The sequence below is a fragment of the Spodoptera frugiperda genome, chromosome 12 (assembly GCF_023101765.2).
Source record: "Spodoptera frugiperda isolate SF20-4 chromosome 12, AGI-APGP_CSIRO_Sfru_2.0, whole genome shotgun sequence".
Taxonomy (NCBI): Eukaryota; Metazoa; Arthropoda; class Insecta; order Lepidoptera; family Noctuidae; genus Spodoptera; species Spodoptera frugiperda.
The window spans coordinates 4,855,483-4,880,090 of record NC_064223.1 but is presented as its reverse complement, the minus strand read 5'-3'; the positions used below and the strand labels follow the sequence as shown (position 1 = coordinate 4,880,090).

Sequence of the window (24,608 nt, the reverse complement as noted above, 5' to 3'; positions counted from 1 at the left end):
AATAGGTTATAGCGACATCTAGTGGTTTAATGTGGAATTGTTTGAACAAATCGATGACCACAGATCTTAATAAATTGAGCTTACATTATTAAACCTTTCATCATTCAAAAAAATATATTATTATCAATTGATACTTATAATTTAATAAAATCATGCATTAAATATACCTACAGACTTATAAATGTAACCTTGAGAACGATCGCCGTCCAATCGGAATGTCATGTTGACATAACAACATCAACTGTTTTGATAAGTGTTATCACGATATTATTACATAAAAAAAGTTATTCAAACGTCTGAAATGGTAAGTAACAAACCTCTATTTATTTATAAGAACGTTTAAATATTTCGTGCCGCAAATTATGGTGTATTAATAGTTAATTAGCTACCTTAATGATGCAGGTTAATTTATGTGTCAGTTGTGGATAGACAGAGGTAATCACTTGATTGATGTATGGTCAGTCTTGACAGGCTGTTTGTTGTTTAGCCTGTGTCAGTTTCTAATTAAAATTGTTTATAAACACAACACCTACTCATGTTTCATTGGAAAATATCGACATAGACTCGATATTCTATCTAATTTCTTTGTGACTTTGATTTATATAGACTTGAGTATTTTTATCAACAACAATATCTTATTTTAGCTCCAATAATACTATTTTAAGTGTAAAATAGTTGCCGTGTTTAGAAATAGAAGTAGTGTCAGGTTAATGAACTTTAAAACCTAACCTCAAAATTTACGGAATAATTTTTATACTAGTCTATCATGTTTACGCTTTTAGTTTATTACCGGTTCTGTTTTATTGTGAGATAACAACTCAAATGTCAAGGGAGGGTCTCTATTAAATATTTAGTTAGTATTTAGAACCTCTAGTAAGCGGGTAGGCACTATAAACACAACACTACTTACTTCGTAACTAACGTACTTTATATCATAAGTTATTTTAGTTTCGGTAGGTTCCTGTTTCTGATTGGGCGGGAGGAAACGCCCGGGTGTCATCACTGCGAGGATCGTCCTGAGGACACAGGAACATACGGTGGCGCTGTGCCCTGCATGGGCTGAGCACCGCCGTGTCCTCAGGGATGTAGTCGGCGACGGCGACCTCTCGCGTCCGGCATTGGTACAAGCCATGGTGCGGAGCGAGGGGACTGGGATGCCGTCTCCTCCTTCTGCGAAGCAGTCATGCTAGCTAAGGAGGAGGCGGGGCGCGTGAGAAACGAACCTCCTCACACCCCAGCCGTCGCGAGAGACACTCCGGGCGTCGGGGATCGCGTGACGATCTCCGGCCACCGTAATGTGCGGGCCTGCGGACGGCGAGCAAACGGGTAGTTCGCCGCCCGACCAGAACCAGACCCGTGCGTGCGGCGCGTCGCGTTCCGCGCGCGCCTCATTCATCAGACCACCACAGGTTGGGCCTAGTAGGGCTGATGCCTAATCCGGAGCTGCGGACTACCTAGCGGGTTTACCGGGGCTCCGGCTCGACAGGAGAAGGAACGGTGGTTTTTGTCAGTAAGAGTCTGACATTCTCGCCTCACCCAAAGCGAGAAAAGTCATTGAATGATTTTCCCACCTTCATAAGTTATTTTAGACACATTTCATTAAGTAGGTGAATAAGTAAATGACTGTATGTAGCGTTGGGATCTTTTAAAATAAACATACGAATGATAATCATAATGTCTCATTGAAATACAAGAAATAATTGGAAGAGATCGCCGCGACGTATTAAATATTTAATTCAAAAATCTCTTAACGCCAACGTCACATAAAAAGATCGCATTCAATCAAAGAATGTGTAAAACAAACGTATGTCTGGTATCTGAATGTCCCTTCCCTTTCAAACATGTTCAATCAAGCTCAAAGCAAACAATTCCTAAGCATGTCTAGACTAGACACGTTTTATTTGTCATCGAATAAATCTCGCATTACCACTTTCAACAACACCGCGATTGGAAATGTAAGATGTTTACTTTGCGACAGTTTAGACGACTCGTGTCTGAGATGCAGAGAAACTTTATCTAGATAGGAGCTAAGTAATTTTTATAGTGCATTGCGATTCAATGCACGGTAGTACCTATTCACTATTAGTAGGTATGATTAAGTAAATAATTATCGTAAAATATCAATAATTACACGTTTACGCTATAAATCACCATCGGTTTGCTTTATACTGAAGACTTAGGAAGAATAACTAATAGGGAAGCATTACCTTACATACACGACCAATTCACGACACACTGGAGAACGGATATTCGATTCCTGCTCGTAGCAACGTTTTCCTTAATAAGAAATAAATACTGACCCCACAACAATGCCTAACTGTCAAAAACCGAAATTATACCATCATTCTAAGTTCCATGCAGTATTACCAGTCCATGTAATCTATTCAATTAAGCAAACTTATAAGTAAATACGTAGGCAATAAGAGAGAAAAAAAAGATTTCAAACAAATATCTTAAACTCCTTTCCAAGGCCGAAAACCGTGCAATTCTCTACGCTTTCTGGCTGTCATCATGCTCGTGGCGGGTGCGAGCAGCTCTGCATCTTAAAGGCATTCCTTTCGAGGAGCGTTCTATTGACATCGTGAAGACCAACCAGCAGCAAACTGAACAGTTCCGAGCCATCAATCCTGCGCAGAAAGTACCTGCTTTAGTGATAGGTAAGTAAAGTTTTCCGTATATTTATTTCATTGGTAATCATCATCTCATAAAAGACAAAGATCTCATGATTAGGGAATCATCCAATTACTTCTCTCGCCTTGTGCGAGGCGAGAGGGAGTGTCAGACTTTTACTGACTAAAAACCACCCCGTTTCCACGCCTGCTCGTTGAGCCGGAGCCCCGTAGACCCTCGGAAGGTATGAGATTTTCAGTTAGGTCACCGAAATTGACACTTATGTGATTCGCATTCAAGAAAAAAGGCTGCTGATAATAACTTGATTTCCTCATCCAATATTCATTGCTGTATGCGCAGATATGCACTACTTGATAATATGCATAAGAATAATATAAAGAATCCTATATCTATATCTCTTAGGTTCTTAATTGAATAACAGCAATTATACGAGTATTCAATCATCAATTACTTACTCAATTAATTCCTAATAGGTACTTATAAATAGCAACGCAGCAATGACGTCAGCATAACCATTTACGCTGACCCATCACAGTTTGAATAATGTACTACAAAGTAGTGTCAGCTTATCTTGGCTGTATGTCGCGGCACTTTATCATTTATACTAAAGTACCTGTCTATTATTGTCTGTCTATCATTTCTAACATTCACTTCAGACTTTCAGAATAGACACTCATTTATCATTTTTATATAAGCTTCTGCCAGCGGTTTTGTCCCCGTTCCCGTGAGATACAACGTGCATATGTGTTATTTTACACCATGATCTATCCTTGTTCCAAAATTCATCGAACCCTTCAGCTATTTTGCCGTAAAGGAGTAACAAACAAACATACAAACTTTTTAATTCATAATATCAGTAGGATTAACTATGTACTAAATTCTTTATTTATAACATACTTAAAAGAAATTCATAAACCAAGAAAATTGCTACAACAAGACATTAGCAGTGTCTCACTTTATACAAGATAATAATATTCTTATACTCTCGTAAGTAATTTCAGTGTGTTCAAGTAAAAAGTCTCAATACCTATACACCGTTTGTAACTTCTATAATAAAATAACCAGACATACCATTCCCTTTATTTATTACATGATTTTTACTATGGTTAAAGTACTGCCCACACTTTCAATGAAAAATATGTAATCTTTTTTACCAGCCATGGTCGTGTGTTTCATTCTAATGTGTAATGTATATGTATAAGTACATAATCTTTTTACTACGGTATTTGTATTTACCTAAACAACTCTAAATAGTACCGTTCCTGTCCGAACATTCAATTTTTTTTACACAACACAATTAGTCAGTCCGTTTTCCTCTTATTACCGCAAGAAAAAACGTGGAAAATTGTCAACTATACACAAACCTACGTCCTCGGGCATAGGTCGGTCCTGAAAATAAATATTACTTCGCCATCGTGACGAACATAACATAATGTCACTCGTTTTCGTTGTAAATACATGTGGGTTGATTGTACTCACAATATCCCAATAGGCCCCAAAAGTAATTTCCCCTAGGCAAAAGAAATAATAAGTCATTTTCGTCATTTTCGCAGAAGATTTCACTACAAAATATGATTAAAATACGCGGACAATACATATTATTATTGTTATTTTATTTTGTTGAATTGTTTTCTAAGAATTGTGGAATGAGCTGAGGTTTTCCCAGTAGGCTACAAGCTACAACATGGGGTATTTCAATAAAGGAGTAAATAGGTTTCTTAAGGGTTGACAAAACGCATGTAAAGCCGCAAATGTTGCAAGCGTTCATAGGCCACGGTAACCACTTACCATCGTGGTATAAAAAAGAAAAGGTTGACAATGTTTTGTTATGCAAAGAAAGTCAAACCCCTTGTTTCTGCTGTATCTGTAAAAAACGTTCAAGACTGACAATCAAAAAGTCTTGTCGTTACGACAACAAAATGACTGTTAAAGATACTACATCATCCAATTAAGTTCTGATCTAGTGTATTTATAATTGTTCATAGGACACGATATCCTAGGGACAGGGAAATGAGCTGCGGACTAACTAGCGGGTTTACTGGGGCTCCGGCTCGAAAAGCAGGACGCTCCCTCTCGCCTCGCCCAAGGCGAGAGAAGTCACAGAATGATTTTCCCCCTTAAAAAAAAGGGACGGGATATATACGATGATTTGACATTTTATAAGCCTTACAATTAATAATCCTATGGTTAACCGTAGAAAAGTAAATATATTTTCGGAAACTATAAAATAACAAAATTCAGAAAACGTTAACAAAATATCGTAAGAATTGGAATTCCACATTTTCAATTTTTGTGAACATATTCACACCTTCATTCCTTACACATTTAATGTAGGGTTGTGCGTCTTTAAACATATAATACGAGGTTATTATATCGACACGTTCATGTCGATAAAACCTCCTAATATACCAATATCCGTTCGATTTGATGAAAAGGAAATGAGTAGAAAATATTCAGCTTTTCATGTTGATATCGCCTTATCGATACGTAGATTTTAATTTGACAGAATGCGACAACTGTATTGTGTTTTGAAAAGGGTTAGTGGGATGTTTACGGGGAATTTCTACTCAACTATGATAATAATATTATTTGCGTGATATCTGACAGTTATACGGTTTATATTTAGGTAGATATCAACAGTTGAAGTAATAAAAATACATAGGTAATACGATTTTTATGGATCTGGAATTTAAATTTTATTATAACTTTCGTGAGACACACTAAATTAATTATTATGTTATTGGCTTAATCACGTACTTAACTGTTTCACGACACGACGCGGCCATTTTCGCGTCGTGTATCGCGGAATGCTGCTCATGAATATGAGCCTCCAGCATGGTTTGAAACTAGTCGAGTTCCTCGTCAAACAGTTACGTGAGTAAACCGATAACATAATAATTAATTGAGTGAAAACTTCATGTTCGATAGTCAATAATATACATTATCAAGGTTCAGTATAGTCTGCAATCGTGTGTACAGTAGTTAAAGAGATTGTTTTAATCTTCCTACAATAGTAGTTAAACCCTCCTTTGTCTGTATTAACTGGGAGTCACGAATTGTTGGGCATGGCTGGCCATTTTCTACATGACTTCGTTTACAAATTCACTTTCCTTGTTTCGACCGTATTGACATTCTTGTTAGAACTGTAACTTTCCTACGAGACATACTTAGGGACTTGGAATGTGCTGACAAGGTTTTCTTAATCCAAAGTTTACTTATTTGAAATGAATTGAAAGGAAATTAATTAAAATGAATTGAATTGATTTGAAATGAAATGAAACGAAATTAAATGGAATGAAATTAATTTATTTTAACAAATAGGCTACAAAAAGCAATTTTAAATGTCAAAATTATTATAAAAAAAGTCGAAACAAACTCAGAGGTAATTTGTAGTAAAACCAGAAAAACTTACACATCGAAATTACCAGTCTTGTTTGTTTAGGTACATACTTCTTGATTTTTTACCGTCCTGTTGTAACATGTAACTACGATGATTAGAAACAACTAAAAACCTTATGTTATTAAGAATAGAAAACAAGTATAAAAACTGACATCCAATAAAAAAATAAAACAAAAATTACAATCAAAATCCCTCAATCCAAATAGAAAAAGCCAATTATTCTACTCCACGCTCGTATAATAAACCTAACCAACAAAGTATAAGTGAACACAATAAATCTGCATAATCATTGGCTGACGTGTTCCTCATATTAGGCCGCTGTATGTCCGGACATGCATTTAGTTCAATATTCGCTGATGTCATGCTGTCACAATAGCCTCTTGGCCCGATCGAGTGCACTCTGCTCTCGGCTAATAACCGGCTCATTAACACGTTTAATATACACTTCAGTCATAGGTAGGGTTGACTACGTTTGAAATTTTTCGGGAATGTAAGTCCTCGTACGTAATACGGAGAAACCTTAGCCATCCAGTGCTGAGCCAAATGCTATTTAGCCTTTTTCTACCAAAAGAGTAGAAAACTATATGGAATTGACGTAAATGACACTTGTAAATGACATCCCCATCCCTTTTTTTACGGGGGAAATCTTCAGAAGGCCCTAGCTTTTTTGGGAAAATGGGGAAGAAACTAGGATCCTATCATCCCCTATACCTGTGCACATTTAACATTTGGTTCTGATCTTAAGAATCGAATAAAACTATAAAATAAATACTTAAGTGGGCAGTTGATGATAGAAAACAATTCTCCTCAACCCATCCATGCATGCCACGCATGTGTATCGCAGTTTAAAACTATAAGATTTGCTTATTCACTTGAATAAGCAAGCATAGCAACATAAATAAAAAATGTTCAGAATTTTTCACCCAATATCAGGAATCATCTCCGGAATTTTCACATTCTAATCTGGGAACCCTAATCACACGTGGTACTTTCACGCCTAAATTCAATTTCTCGTTTTGGATTGACAAACTGTCAATCAGAAGAACGCTATCAACTTGTAGAGGTAATTAGGTACAAGTGTTGGTCTGTGTTCGATAGTTTGTTGTGAACTATACTTTGATTGATGACTCTTGTTTATTTTGTTTGATTTACCGTGAATATCTCGAGGTAATTTGGTTATGAATCAGGAATCAGGCTAACTATAAGTCGTTAAGCTTTTGGTTATGGAGGCATTGAAATAGCTAGACCGTAAGTCAAGATTTAGAAATGTTTAGTCCTTTAGCCGCTCAGTTAAATATCAATTACCGTGCCCCTAGCCAGAGGCTACAAATCGAAAAAATATATGTATACTAAATAAGGAGGACCAATGGTGTGAATCGTGTTCTTTGTCGCAGCAATACGACATGAGTGGCAGAGAACACAGAAATATGTGTCGTATATATGCGACACAGTCGGTTAAAGTGTTAAAAAGTAACCAGACAAGTAGTTAAGAAGGTAATTACAAATTATAAGTAAAAAGTATATGCTACCTCAAAAGAAAAATCCTAGAAGAAAAACCATAAGTCTTTACAAAGGCCTCCAAGTCCTCCTTAGTCTTTATGATAAACAAAAAAAATAATTCGAAAAAAAACAAATGACGAATTATTTTCTTTATCATGTACCTACTAAGTAGTATACGGTACGTTATTAGATACCGTACTATCAATTGCATCTGCGCATTCCCCTGAACCTCTAATGGACTAAGTAGAAACAATTAGAGGCTAGCCTTTAAGCTTATCTGTGCCACAAGACAATCTCCTTACTCACAGATATAAATAGGAATAATTGGACCCGCATAGATTACATTCTATACTTAGATATTGCAACATAAAGTTCTTATGAAGCTGAAATTGTAAACTGTTCAATTTAGACCAGACATTACTGCTTCAGTAATAAAAAAAAGTTCACTACTCATCAATATTGCTCATTAAAGCAAAAAATACTATTGAAGAAAAAATAGATTTTTACAAATTCAAAATCATATAAGATCATTTCTTGTAATACTGTCGAAGCCTTAGTTTAATTCGTATTTCTTTAGACTTTTAATAAAGATCATCATTTTATTCGGACCACAAACTATTTTTATATCAACCATCAGATGCAGAATACGGAGAAGGGATAGAGAGAGATTTAAAATGAGTTCATAGTCCCATGTAAACACAGAAAAATAAGATGAAAATAAAACAATATCTTACAATGATACAATGTCTTTACCTTACGCCTACGCTAAGCCAATGTACATATTCGTATGATACGACAACCTTAGTTATACATTCTTGATTAACTTGTTTCATGATTTGAGGATTTCAAAATCATTTACCTTGTACCAAGCTTAATGTACATACTTGTTAAAAGAAAAATGGCGGCAATGTATTGTTTCTAAAGACTACATTTAATTTTTACTAGCTGACCCGGCAAACTTCGTCCCGCCTCAAATATTTATTTCTCACCTTTTAAATCTTCCCTAGACTTCTACAAATAATTTAAGACTAAAATGATTCAAATCGATCCAGCCGTTTTCAAGTTTTAGCGAAACTAACGAAAATCAATTCATTTTTGTATATGAGAGAAAGAGAAAATAGAAGGGTTTTCAAAGAAAATAATCGATTATTACTATACATTTTGTAGTATTTAACCGTTACTAAAACTAACAGAAAACTTTAAAATGAATTAAATGTTAATTCTATTGAAAAACTTGGCAATCAATTTAAAAGTTTTCAGTTTCAACTATCGCAGAAATAAATACATTGTAATATTGTAAACAAAATGAAATGAACTTAAGAATCCTTAGATTAACGACCCATCTCTGTTTACCACCACTTAATAAGTGCAAGTTAATGTCAGATCAGAGGTTCCCAACCCACCACCGATGGGGCCGAGTAGGGCTGATGCTTGATCTGGAGCTACGGACTACCTAGCTTAACCACGGGTTCACCAGGGCTCCGGCTCGAAAAGCAGAAGTAGGAACGAGGTGGTTTTTAGCCAGTAGGGGTTCCTTACCATTTTCTGGTCAAGGACCACTTTTATAACTCTTGCTATCTAGGGACCACTATTTCTTTTCTTTACATTGTTTTTTCATTGGTCACTAGATATTATCTCATTCACTCATAAAAATTGTGACGTTTGGATTATTGAAATCAGTTGCTATTCTCAGTCTCTTTTAAATAAGTTTAATTCGAGCTTTAACCGTGACACAAGAATAATCTTGTGTATGTTTTTTTTTATTTCACGGATAATATTTTGTCCACGGGCCACCGGTTTTGAACCACTGTTCTAGGTAGACCAAACAGAAAACACATTAGGGCTGCTAATCTCCACACCCCTATAATTTACTATCTCCACCATTAGAGATCCGTTACTCGTTTTAAAACGATTCGCCAAAGATTACAGACTCTGATAACAGCTTTAGTATTTTGGTAAAACAGTTGTATGTGATGAAGTTGTAAGTACATTCTGTCTAGAATATTCCACGGGTTGTTATTTGTATCCCTTTTGTTTGCTTAAGAGAAGTTTGTTTGTTATGTTAGTGTTTCGTTTTATAGCTAATTCTCATTCAATAACCTAGAAATTAGTTAAATTAGTTTTCTTATCTTATTAAAGTTTAAAACTTGACCACGTATGTCTTAAACATAAACAAAATTTAAGTTTAGAAAACTAATTTTAAATTGGGTAGGGTGAACTAACGAAAAAATAAGATGATAATCATGGAACAATGGAAGAAAAGTAAACACCAAAACAATGTAAAAAAAAAATAACAATTCGAAAAAAGAACAGAATTCAAATATGGAATCATAATACTGGCCGCAAATAAAATGGAATCATTACAATGCACTCAACTCAAACTCGGACCAAAAAGTTTTTAGTCCTTGCTGAGTCAGTCGGGATTTAATGGAGATGTAAAAAGCTGCAATATTAAAAATTCAAGCAGTGTCGTTGGTCCGCGGCCTGGCACAAGTACAATCAAACATCATTTGCGTGCTCGAGGCAACCGACCGTTTGTTTAAGTGGACCGGTCAATAACTCCACAAATAGCTATTAAATGAATGTGTCGCCGTCTAATATCATCGCACATAGAAAAACTCTGACTGAATTGGTAACTATTTGGGTCATTGAATCCTGTAAAGTGCCTCGTAATATATCTGTATCACAACAGTTTGTTCAACTTTACGCAGTAATAAAATCGCTATTTTAATTCTAGACCATCTTTGAAGGAATGTTATTACTGAAGCTTTATTTGAAATGGAAACTGTTCATATTTTCTTTATTAATAAAAGTTATTAGGGCTCAATCTGTTTTCTGATCGGAATTTTAATTTCAATAGATAGGCACCATATTGTTGCCGAATATTGTCGAATGTAAGTAATTTGATAGGAATGTCTGCGAGTACTCTAAGTAATTTGTATAAACAGTTTTTAAGCAAATGGATGCAATAATATCTCCACAATCCAATCCACTTGGGATATTGTTTAAAAACTTTTAAGAAAATAAGAAAAAGAACACTGTAAACAGAGATATAACGTAAAAATTATTCGCTCACTAAAGCCAAGTTTCTATGCAGAAAACTAGTGGCGTAACCAATGTTGACAGCAATTATGTATATGTGTGCTTTCGGGACAACGATCAAAGGTAGTACAGAAAACAAGAGCTAGCAACCACAGCATAAACACATCTATCACCACACTACAAGGTTCAAATTGTCATAAATGGACTCAGGAAAATAATTTACCACTTGACAGCCTTATTTGTTCAAACTTTCCACCTCGAGGAATTTCTAAAGTTCGCTTAATTTACCTGTAAATCAAATACGAGATGAATTAAGTGAATTATTTGACTGTTCAAGGGACACTGTTGACGGAGGATCAATGAATAGTGAGACCTTCTAGCAAATTTAATGGTTCTGTAGGCACAACGGGACCAATCAACCGAGTTGTGATCACATCGGTATCAATCGGAGTGAATATTTTTATAAAGTCTTCACAGGATTGATGCGTTGACGGACCAGCGGCTTTGCCCACGGACTACAAAAGTTCGTAAAATATTTCTATTGAAACCAAGAAAGGGTTCGTACGCTGAACAATCCTTCGGTGGGTAATGTGTAGGATGTTTATCCATTGACATTTTACAAAGATTCTAGGTATAATCCCGAATAACATGTGTTTATTACTACTGGGTCTTTCCATTTTCTTAGTATTTCGCATAAACATTGAAGGTAGCCATTTCATTAACGGAGCTGCGGACTGTCTAGTGTTTTATCGGGGCTCCGGCTCAAAATGCAGGACTAGGAACGGGGTCGTTTTTATTCAGGAAAAGTCTGACACTCCCTCTCGCCTCGCCCAAAGCATGAGATCCATTTAATTACATTACACTCTTAAGTTTTATTTAATCTCTAAAGTGCATTGAAATAATATCTTCTGATATGTTTTTATTTACTTAATGTTGACTGTCTTCTGACTAACAAGAACCCACTTTTTGTCAGCTTTCTATTCAAGCACTTTTATAGGCCTTTATAATAAAGAGGAGCCTTTTACCAAACACCGGCCCCTATGTTCGACTACGTGCTCTCTTTGTGCGTTCCTTTATTCGGCCTCCTATTGGTAAATACTCTCGCTATCATTTATTTATTGGCTCAATTCAACTCACACCATTTTGTCAGCCTTTGATTATGTGTTGTCAATGGTCAATCAATAGCTATCAATTCTTAACGTCATGTTTATATTTAAATTCCTCGTCTGCGATTGTATGGAATAGACTTTTGATAAATGTTCATTCTAGTTTTGGATAGTTGGAACAATTTATTTATCTTGAGAAGCGTAAATATTAAAATGTGTTTTCTTAAAAGAAATAACAGAAGACCACCTAGTCTCACACGTTTTCGCTAAAAATGGAGTCCTATCGCACCAAGGTTCCTTTAGTCTACACTAAGGACAATTTAGACTAAATATCCCAACAAATCCCTAATAGTATAATAACATAGTCACCAGAAAGCATTTGAAATGTTATCATAATATATCATATTGAAGAATTTACTTTGTGTTTAGACAATGTGACACTGGTGGAGTCCATGGCCATCGTGCAGTACCTGGAGGATACTCGTCCTGAACCAGCCCTCACTCCGAAGACTCCAGTGCTGAGGGCTAGAATGAGGGAACTCGTTGAGGTATGTACAGACTAGACACAGGAATAAACACAAAAGGTCTGATCTGTAAAGTGTGCTTGCTTTTTGAATGGGAGAGTGAGAATGTTGAGGAAGGTGTAACTTTCACCATTTCTGTTATACGTCACATGTAATATGGGGTGAGCCTATTGCAATATAAGTATTGGGCACAATTCCAGACTCCGTGCTACTACTGAGAAATTTTGGAAAATCTGAAATGCAATACTTTGAAGGAATACATTGTTCTTTAGGAAGGTCTACAGAAAATATTATTTATTTATTTATGTATATATGCTTTATTGTACACATTTCATTAGCCTAGGTTACATACATTTTAAGTGATATGCGTACAATTGGCGGTCTTATCATACAAAGTGATTTCTTCCAGATAACCTTTAAATGGAATATTTTTATGAAAAGCAGATAAACGGTAGTTATGTGCTCAAAAATAAAATAAAATGAAGATTATAAATATAATACACCAAATATTATTTTTTTCATTGTGTATTAGAGCACTCATTGGAATAAATCGATGGATGTAAGCACTAGGTCCCAACCGTCTGAACTAATACTAGTAATTATCCGCTCTGGAGGATAAATCCTAATCTAGTATTTGTAGGATCTTCATAAGTCTCTAACAAATATTGAAATAACAGCCTAGAGGGGACAACAATATGAGAGGGTCTTATCACAGATCGACTAGACAAACTTAAAGTCTAACAATCCCTAGTTTAAGTATCTAACTTTAAATAGCTGACCGAGCAGACTTCGTACCGCCTCAAACATTTTGTTCTTACCTTTTAAACCTTTCCTGGACTTCCACAAATAATTCAAGACCAATATTAGCCAAATCGGTCCAGCCGATCTCGAGTTTTAGCGAGACTAACGAACAGCAATTGATTTTTATTAAATACTAGCTGGCCCGGCAAACTTCGTACCGCCTCAAACATTTTATTCTCGCCTTTTAATCCTTCCCTGGACTTCCACAAATAATTCAAGGTCAACAATTTAAAAATCGGTCCAGCCCTTCTCGAGTTTTAGCGAGACTAACGAACAGCAATTGTTTTTTATATATAGAGACTAGCTGATCCGGTAAACTTCGTACCATCTCAATATATTTTTTTTTTCACCTTTTAAACCTTCCCTGGACTTCCACAAATAATTCAAGACCAAAATTATCCAAATCGTTCCAGCCGTTTTCGAGTTTTGGCGAGACTAACGAACAGCAATTCATTTTTACATGCATATAAGATACAGAGATAACTTTGACAAAAAAAGGCTCAAACTTTAACACTAAATACAAAAGCAAATATTCATCATTATTCCAACTTAAATCCCACTCAATAATTAAATTTGACCCATATAAAGCTATTATGAAACCCTTTTAAAGACCCTATTACCTCGGCAAAGACAATAAATTCCCAAGTTAATATGCTGACAAAACATGGGCCAATAATAAAAACGGTTAATGGCTAAACTTTCACTAACTGTTCTCTGAATTAGATAATTAATTGAATTTATCATTTAACCTGTCTCTGGCCCTATTAAACGGGAATTTTCGAGGTGCTAACTCCAATGCCGGCACCTCCACTGGCGGCACCTCTTTCGCGTGGGGGCCGGTAATTAGCATAAAGCTTTAAATTATCAAGGGTGCTCCGAATTGAGTCAGCGAAAAATTTTAGTAAGAAAAATTTTGCATCTTTACCACCATACTTTTATTAATTTATCTCGAGATTTTTATCTTGAAAGTTTTTAAGCATAAATAAGGAAATTACGGAAATAATAGTGATAATGACGGGGTATGCAAAATTAAAAATCTGTTTTGTCCGTCAGTTAGGTAATGAAAAAATATTAGACACGTATTTTTTTCATATAAGATAACAATACTTAGATAAAACGAATTTAAGTTTAGGAGTGGGAGCAAATACGTCATTTCTACGTATAAAACGTACCTAAAAGTGACGTCACACGATATTTCAAATCAATATGTCTTCGAAAGCATTTGTTTCTAGTAAGAGTAATGTTTTAAAATATTCTACAAAACGGACATTTACTCATCTACCCTATTGTGAAGTTATCGTGGATGTAATTTTCGCAAATGCCATCAGTTTTATCCCACAGTCAGATATACCTCGTACTCGTAACAATTTTTATCCAACTACGTCGAAGTAAAGTTCATATTCTGATGATTATCCTCAGCAAAAATGATCGCCTGGTCTACTCTCAATAAAATACATTCATGTCTGTTTAACAGGTGGTAGTGTCCGGCATCCAGCCTCTACAGAATAACGGTCTGCAATCCCAATTCCCCACGACAGAACAATACACCAAGTTCACAAGATACTGGACCGATCGTGGCCTGCAGACTTTGGAGGACCTCCTGCAGAAATCTGCTGGAGAATATTGCGTCGGAGACCAGATCACGTTGGCTGATTTATGTCTGGTGCCTCAAGTGTACAATGCTGTCGGCAGGTATGGAGATTTCATCTTTATTACGTAAATCGTAAAGGTTATTTTTGTTAGACTGTGAAAGTAACACTTCTAATGTGTATGAAGGTAAAAAAAATAGAATTTTCCAACTTATTTCACCTTATTAAAGTCAAGGGCGTCCTCATTTTAGAGGATAATGTTTCTAAACACAACGGATAGGTAAACCTTAATAACAGTAGTAATTATTTCCAGAAAAAAGTATGTAGGTACGCGATATCTCATTCGACAAGCGTAATTATAATGTAGATTTTAATAACTTGGGGTAGATTACGAGGTAGGCTTGCGAACCACTTCCCTCGAAAATTGCCACGAGACACAAAGCTAACAATCTATGTTTTTATTCCATTACATACTTTTTTCCATAGATAATATTTTATCTACTAAGCATATAAGACGTTAGCCATCCTTTTTCACGAAGATCACATGTATTTACATTCAATTTCTTCACTATATCAAGATTTAAGTTCAAGAAAAGTTTCGATTGAAAAAAATTACTATGTATTGAAGATGTTTAAAGTACTTTTTTATCTTTTTCAGACACGCATTGGACATCAGTAAATACCCAACAGTTTCGAGGCTGTACGAAAAATTGTTAAAAGAGAAAGTTTTTAAAGAAACTCACCCAAAAGTTATTAAATCGAAAATGTAAAATACTTAATATGTTATCGGCTTACTCGCGTAACTGTTTGACTAGGAACTCGACTAGTTTCAAGCCATGCTAGAGGCTCATATTAATGAGCAGCGTTCCGCGATACACGACGCGGCGATTGTCGCGCTGCTATTCAACCCTCAAGTAGCAACGCGACAATCGCAAATTCCTCGTCAAACAGTTACGTGATTAAGCCGATAACATAATAATTAATTAAGTATGTCTCACGAAAATTACAATAAAATGTAAAATACTTATTGTATCGTAGTACATTAAAGTGTAGTACAGCGCCGCGGCCATATTAATAATTCAGACACGAAAATTGTATAGTACTTTCTCTCCAGTGTGTATTTAATCCTAACAACACAAAATCAGAAATAACGACTCGGACAGCTTTCCAGAATAAATTCAAAGTACATTTAGACAGCTTCAGTACCCTTAGTACGAGTTTGCTTCACGTTGAATGAAAACGAAACGAGAACGCGTTCGGCGCTCTGATTGGTTGGTTCATTCGTGCCGGCCAATCAGAGCACCGAACGCGCTACTCGTACTAAGGATACAGATGAGGACTTTTGTAATAAGATTTTAATTAAAACATTATCAGAGTTTTTCTTACTTTTTGCCATTTTTTGTTGTATTTTTAATTGAGGAATATATAATAAACCTATCTATTTTATAACATTGATTTTATTTCTAGTTTCGTTACTTTAACAACTTTTGTGTACCTACGTAAGTGATATTATATGCTTGAAACCCAAGATACATGAAAAAAATGCCCCCACTAGGGCAACGTCATTTCTTAATTAAAACAACCAAACAAAAATCATTACTCATAATTAAAAGACTAAATGAATTACACGCTTTATTGACCTCATTGGCCTATATCATAAACACACGCACAGATTCAATTCAAGGTTGGGCAAAGTGTTATTGGTCTATTAAATTTCGAAATAGTCATAACTGGCATGCTTCTGTCGAGTTGTATAAATTAATAGTGATGTGAGCTAAAGAACGGACACAAAATGGACTGATGACCTGATAAATGTCGCGAGGAGCCACTGGATGCTGGTCACTTCTTAGTATGAGTTTGCTTTACGTTGAATAAAAACGAAACGAGACCGCGTTTGGTGCTCTGTGGCTTTAGTACGAGTTTACTTTACGCTCAACGAGATCTAAATGAGAACGCGTAAACCAATCAATCAGAGCACCGTACGCGCTCACATTTCGAGTACTTTAAACGTAAAGTGAACTTGTACTAAAGGGTCTAATTGGCTGCCACGAATACTCCAACCAATCAGAGTGCCGAACGCGCTCCCGTTTCATTTTTATTCAACGTAAAGCAAACTCGTACTAAGGGCATAGAAGTCCAATGGCTTCACGTACGTACTTAGTAGGAACTGTGTTCAGAAGTGAACTTCTTGTGGCAACTAAAAGAACTTGTAGCAGTGTACAATATTCACATAGTACTGAAAAAACATTTTGAAGAGAAATAAATCATATTCTACTATATCAAGACATCAGCTTATACTTTTGACAGACACATCATAACATTTTATTACCATAATCCACAAATCGTATAACTCTATCTAATGGCTTTCCGTAAACATGAAGCGAAGTTAACGGCCCATAACATAACTACCAAAATATTTGCCTTTCTTTAGAGTAGTTCCTTATATACCCTTGAAAGTGCCAATCTAACATAGAATGCTATCAGACATACTATAGCAAGTCACGACTGAATTAGTAAGTATGATACTATTACAATTTAACAAAATTAATTGACTTTTTCGGTATTTTTTTATAATAGACGAACAGGCGCATCACCTGATGGTAAGCAATGGCCGCCGCCCATAGACACCCGAAACACAAAAAGCGTTACAAGTGCGTTGCCGGCCTTTTGGGAGTTAGGAATTTAAGGATTGTTGGGGAATCGGGGATTAGGAAGATTGGGAAGAGTTGTAATTGGTCCTCCGGTAACCTCACTTACACAACGAAACACAACGCAAGCGTGGTTTCATGTCGGTTTTCTGTGAGGCCTTGGTATCACTCCGAACGTGCCAGCAAATTCGTGCTGAAGTATAATAATTTCTGAGTTGCAAAATAAAATAATTGCTAAGGTCCCATCGATTGTGTGCCAATACCAAATATAGGTACTGTGTCGTATGTCTGCATGTAGCCACAGAGACATAGCTTACTCATCGCCTCTAATACGATACAGACGTAAAAGATACAAGTATCATAAATTGTTGAATTACTAACTCTGCATATTTAGGCCACAGCTGCAATAAGAAGTATTACTCCTAGAATTGCCTACATAACATACATAGACAAACAGACAGACAGGCGAATTTATTAACCGTTATTCTCATTGTTCCTAATAAATAATGACGATAATAATATTTATGCACAAAAGAACGTCACGCATTTTATAGCATAACTCATAGGCAGAGGTGCACATTAGGGCACGTAATGCCGCTATACAATCTACACCCACTTTTCACCATTTGTGTTATAAGTCCCATGTAATAGGGGATGAGCCTATTGTCATATACTGGACACAATTCCAGACTCCGTGCTACTACTAAGAAATATTCGAAAAACCGAAAAAAGCCCAGTAATACTTTTCCCGACCCGGGTATCGAACCCGAGACCCTTGTCCGGCAGTCGCACTTGCGACCACTCGACCAACGAGGCCGTCAAGTCAGTATAATATTTATGAACAAAGAATAAAATAACACTTGAATATTAAATAGTTATTATATATTGCATACGATAAGTATCGCAATATTTTGCACTGAATGACTCTCAGAACGTGTCTGTTAAAAATATGAGTGTATTAAATGTACCTGGAGGTCATCCAGGGCCCTAGACTGACCTTAGGTGCTCGTAGTATCGTAAATCAACGAATAGATTACTACATTTAAAGGTAAAGGTAACCAAAGTCCATTGAAAAAATAAATAATGGGTATTAGAGTATGTTTTTACGTGAGTCAAATAAACTATGTAACTAGTAGTACCTGTGTGAAAGGCATTTGACCGTGAATCAATCGAAAGTGTTAATCATTCACCCTTTGTCGTAGGTCATGACACCTATATTGTATTCTAATAAGTAATTTTTAAAAGGTTGGGTTCAGATTTCTAGAAAAAAATATGATGCAGGACTTTTTTGTTAGTCAGAAGTACACTAAAAACACTAAAAACGTAACACTAAAAAAATGGTATGTGGGCACATACCATTTTTTTAGTTTTCTATATCGGAATGTTGCATACAAACTTCCAATCCCCATTTTAGGAAAGCGGGGGGTTAGTAGGTTAGACGGAGACAAATAGCAGCTTATATGATTCTACATAAAAGACAAACAGACTAGCAAACAAACACACTTTCCCATTTATTGTATTAGGTGAGTATGAATTACCTGATTGACTGAAAAGCAAGAGTAGGAACGGGGTGGTTTTTAGTCAGTAACAGTCTTACACTCTTACACTCCCTGTCGCCTCGCCCAAGACGGGCGAAGTCGTTGGATGATATTCCCCCTTTAAAAATAAGCAGGATGACATAACATTTTTTTTTTAATTAAAATTAATTATGTTAGCTTACCCTTTCAATAAAATAATTACGTACCTATATACCTAACATACAAGTTTAGAATCTACTACAAACTTAAAACAAGCCATACCTGCCTACATAGCCATACACAACTACGTCCACAATTTCAGTAATAGGTACTGAAATTCCTTCCATTGATTACATCAAACAATTGATCCAAGGTTTCTTCGGCAAAAAGCAATTACGTTGATGAGTAACGTTTATGTGTAACTCAGTAACTATGACAGCTATTGACATCGTTTTAATGCCTATTCATGGCACATTATAGAAAGAATTTTTGAATAATTTTCATTAAATTAATAAATAAATATTAAATAAATAAATATTTTATTCAAAAATTTCTTTACAGGATGAATTACATATAGTCTTAAATATTAAACTTAAATCCGAGTCTTACATGCCTGAACTAGGAAATCCTGTGTTTCAGGCGAGAAGAGCTAAAATAATTTAAAATTAACAAATAATCAAAAGGATTCTAAAATACAATAAATTAAATGATCTGTAAACGAGGACAAGATATCTTATACTATTATATTATAATATTATTACCAAATCTTAACTTCTACATTCTTAATTAACAATATTTTTTAATTAAAAATTGTCTAAAAACACAAAAAAATCCAAAAATGTTAAAAAAAGCAAAATAAAAACAAAATCACTTTAGCACAAGTAGTAACTTCTCTGTATCATCGTAGGACATTTTTTGAAGAGTTTCCTTAAGAATTCTCTTACAGTTAACATTATTTAAGCAATATATGTTTGCCTTCGCGTTCAATCTATTGTAAAGTAGAGGACCAAGAAACAGGTAAAATTTCGATGTGAAAGCATGTTTGGTGTGATTTTGAGGACAGACTTGATCTTTACGTCTTTTGTTAGTGACATCCGTGCTATATATTAGATCTGAGTGCTGCTTTAATGCAATACTCATTATGAATAACTGTCGGACGGTTAGTACTTCACATTTCTTGTATAGTAGGTTAGTGGGAAAAAGGAAAGGCCGGAAAGTAGACACTTTGAGAATTGCCCTCTGGGCTCTTTCGGTAGTTAGTAACAATGTTTTACCTGCTCCACCCCATGTGGTAATGCAGTATGTTAGTATCGATTGGCATAGAGCAAAGTACACTTGTCTAATTAATTTTGGGTCTGCAATGTTTCGTAATTTTCTGAAAACAAATATCAATTTACGAATTCTAATATTTACAGCTTCTATATGATGTTTAAATGAAAGTGTTTCGTCTATTATAATTCCAAGGTACCTTACTGTATTAGACATTTTAATATTAGGACAAACACATTGGTTATTTATGCTAAATGTGCAGTTATGAGCATATAATGTTGTGGTAGTGCTAGTTAGTTTTTGCTTGCGCATTGAAAACTTGACGTAATTTGTCTTGTCAGCATTTAAGGTTAGATAATTATTTTGAAGCCATTTATTAATAACATTGAATCCGTGTTGCGCAAACTTGTAGACATTTTCTTCCGAGTCAGCCGAAAACAAAAGTGCAGTGTCGTCGGCATAACAAACGATATGGCCGTGATCTAAATTTAGATTACAGAGATCGTTTATGTATATTAAAAAGAGTGACGGCCCCAAAATACTTCCTTGAGGAATTCCGAAAGCTGTGCTTTCTTCATCATCGCTAATAATATTTCCAATCTTTACACATTGCGTACGTTCTTCTAGATAGCTCTTAAATAGTTTCAGCTGAGTTTCCCTGATGCCTATGGCTTCAAGCTTGCGCAATAAAATGGGAATAGAAACTGTGTCAAAAGCTTTGGCGAGGTCCAGGAAAATTCCTACTGTGTGGTTACCTTTATCAAGTTCCTGAGCTAGATAGGCGGTTAGATGGTGTACGGCATTATCTGTAGACATTTTAGGTCTAAATCCAAACTGCCGCTTAGATAGAATAGATTTATCCTCCAAATATTTATAAAGCCTATTGTTTATAATCTTTTCCAATATTTTAGACATAGAAGGCAGTAAGGAAATAGGCCTATAATTCGTCACTTGGTCTTTACTCCCTGATTTGTAAATTGGGACAACAACAGCTTTTTTAAGCACTTGGGGAACACACCTGTATTTAAACATTTATTAAAAATGCAAGTTAACGGCGGTACTAACAGATCTTTGAATTGCTTAATAATTTTATTAGGTATGTTATCCCAACCAACTGCACAGTCGGCTTTTAGACCCGTAATAATCCTTTCGACTTCCGCTTCGTCAGTATCTAGTAACACAAAGGATGATAAAGTAGAGCTATATGCAAACAATGAGCTTGTTAGGTACTGCGATTGTGTCCGAATTTTGTCAGCTAAACACTTGCCCACGTTAACAAAGAAATTATTTGCTATGTTCGCAGATGCCAACTGTGATGAATGTGCTTGTAATAAACCTGAAGAAGACTGATTCTGTTTTGCATTATACGTCACATTTTTAATAATTTTCCAGATCTTTTTGCTATCTGCACCAGCCTCTTTAAGTGCAGTGTTATCGTAATTGCGTTTTACTTTTTTTAGGAGGTCGTTACAAAAGTTACGATATCGCTTATATGACACTTGCAATATTAAATTATTCGGATTAGCTTTAGCTTTCATATGCAGTTTATCTCTAGTTTTCATACATCGTATGAGACCAGCCGTGATCCATGGTTTTATGTTGCAGTTTTTGTTATTTAACCTAGATATGACTGTGTTCTTTTGAATTGCATGTTGCACTTTTTCAATTACGTATTATTCGGTCAGTAGGTAATCTAGGTCACGATTCAGCGAGTTTTTATTTATTAATTTTATAATTCTTCGGCACGTCCGTTTACAACAAAGTACGAAATAAAATTCAATTACATTGAACCTAATAATTTTGAATCGTTGAAATCGACCTTGATATCGAATTTGTATACCAGTCGTGTTAATGATCTATGAATATCCTATAATACATAATTTTCTAATAAAAATGTGTGTATTATACGACATTTGTTTTGGGACAAACCGACATGGCATCATAGACTTAAGTGAATTTAAGGCAAGATGCAAAACACTGGCATTCAAGTAGCGCCCTACTGGTCTCACTAATAAAAATAAATTCATTTTCAACACCGACGCAATACTTCAGTCACGAAACACGAAAATAATACAAATACCACAAATTTCCTTTAACTGCGTACAACAATCCTACGATTTCTCGGAAAAATATGAGGAATAATGTTAGGTATATGTAGTCGCAAGCCAAAAGGGGTCCGGCCTCGAACACGTGCAGTAAAGGTAACACGCAAAATGCTAGCTGATTCACACTTTTATTTAAGAAAAGCGATCGTAAATCAGATCTATAAAGCCGAGTCATATGATTTTCATTCCTAAATGCCAGCGGGTCTCCATACCTTTAGATGTGACATTTATAAATGAACAAAACCTTTTACAATTCGACCGTAAGAAAGCAAAAATATTTATTTTTAGATTGAACGTGTATTTGTGTATTCGATCGGTGTAAACTCAGTGTATTCACCGGTTGAGTACCGATCAGTCAATTTCTTAAATCATAAATATAAAATGTTAATAAAAGTTTAGTGTTATTAGGCACATTCCTTCGAGAATTTCATCAAGTTGAAGGCAATCAATAATCTTTCTTCATTTTAAAATTGAAATTCGCTCAATAAATGATCATTTTAACTGTACAGCTACTGCAGTAAACTCTACAGATCATAACTAATCTCTTTTTAGGAAACAGAGAGTAACGTTCCCTAAGAAATGGAGGATCCTCCGACCAGTCGAGGTGATCGTGCCTGGCGGGCTTTCTTCCCAACTGTTGTTCGTTGGGACTCTCTATCTATGTTTATTCGTATATAAACTTAGTAGGTACCGTATGTGCAATGTTGGATTTATGTTCATCCGTTGATTTATTCGTCGATCGTCTATGTGTGACTTCTGTCATCTGTCACTGATCATGTGCCGCCATTCTCACCTTTCATACAAGAAAAATACGGTACATAAAACACATGTTTGAAAAAAATAATTTAATTACAATTGTCAAAAAAGCAGTACCTAACGTTACTTATGAAAAAAAAACAATACAAAAAGCAGCATAGCAGACGTCTGAACATAAATTCTCAGAATCGAAAGTCAAAAGACTCTAAAATCTTTATAAATTGGAGGTCATTAAATTGCTTCAATGGAAAATGTCACAAAAATTCAATTGCACATGCTTTATACTTGAAAATTGTCATGTAGACTATCAGAAACATTTCTAAAGGTCGTGAGCTGTTGACCGCAACCCCTGTATGGCAATATTTTATTTTATTTTTGTTAAAAGGAAAATCATACAATTAGTTATAAAAGATAATATGTAGATGGGGAAATCATCCAATGACTTCTCTCGCCTTAGGCGAGGCGAGAGCGAGTGTCAGACTCTGACTGACTAAAAACCACCCCGTTCCTAACCCTGCTTTTCGAGCCGGAGCCCCGGTAACCCGGTAGGTAGTCCGCAGTAGGATGTAAAATATTTAGCACCTGCTTCACAATATCTAGGTAGCCGCTATGTACCGGATCAATTTGAATTAAAAACTCAATTTGTATGAACTATCTGTCACATAACTTAATGGGCTACTTGTTTGAAGGTGATAAAACAAACGCTTATTAACTCTGTTCTTAGATTCATTTAATGGTTACTTAACCCAATCCTTAGCAAATGTTTTCAAACAAAATCGTTACTAAGGAATAGTTTAAGTAATCATTAAATATCTCTGAATGCGACAGTTAGTGTTACAACAGATAAATGGTAACAAATAACAATGTAACAACACACAACGCTGACCACGTGTAGATAATGTACTTAGGTATTAAGTTAAAAGATATAGGTCCAGAATGTATGTTTGTCCACAGTAAAGGTCTACCAAGGAGTTATTAATCACCACAACAGGTTGAAATGTACGGTACTTATAGTACAGGCTCCTTTCGCCATTAATGTTATTAGATAGTTTTCACTGTAATAAATCTAGTCTACTGCCACTTATTTATTTATATTACCGTGATAAAAACATTGGTATAGTTTCCATGCCCCAACAGGTGCATATTGTCATACACATAACTTCATACACTGGGCAAAATTCGTGTTTGTTTTGTCAACACATTGCCCCACACTAGGATTTTCTCCAGTCGTGGACGACGTGTACATTTGTACAAACATACAAGTTCACATATATATGACACCCAGACCCGAAACAATAATTTGTGGATCGCACAAGAGTTGCTCCGTGCGGGAATCGGACCCAGTTACCGCACCAATCGTGCAGTCAACCCAAGCCGCCAATAATATTTTACTAGTAAAAAAATGACATGTGTAAAAACTTCTACGTCCGATTTGTAAAAGGAACTCGAAGTCTCAAGCTCATTCACGCTTGAAATAGCTAACAAAGTATCGACACAGGATCCGACAGCAGTCGAGTCGTAGTAAGAGATCCACAACGTACAGTCGACACACGATCCCATTCTACCTTCCTAACTTCTAAGTCAAACAACATCAGAAACTCGTGACGCGAAATTCTAATTAAAACTTAAAACTCGTCAGAAGCTGAAATTCTTAAGCAAACGTGAGTCGATCATTACACTGACTGGTTGAATGGAAGTAAGACTGCTTAGAAATGGTATC

General features: G+C 35.6%; 1 protein-coding gene across 1 annotated transcript; it reads left to right on the top strand.

Moving 5' to 3' along the window:
• Positions 1-153: 153 nt before the first annotated feature.
• Positions 154-16,042, top strand: LOC118262965 (probable maleylacetoacetate isomerase 1). The gene is made up of 5 exons (XM_035574682.2): positions 154-304; positions 2,471-2,657; positions 12,109-12,227; positions 14,479-14,696; positions 15,252-16,042. The coding sequence occupies exons 1-5, from the start codon at positions 302-304 to the stop codon at positions 15,361-15,363; spliced, it is 639 nt and encodes a 212-aa protein (XP_035430575.2). The 5' UTR covers positions 154-301; the 3' UTR covers positions 15,364-16,042.
• The last annotated feature ends 8,566 nt before the right edge of the window (positions 16,043-24,608 follow it).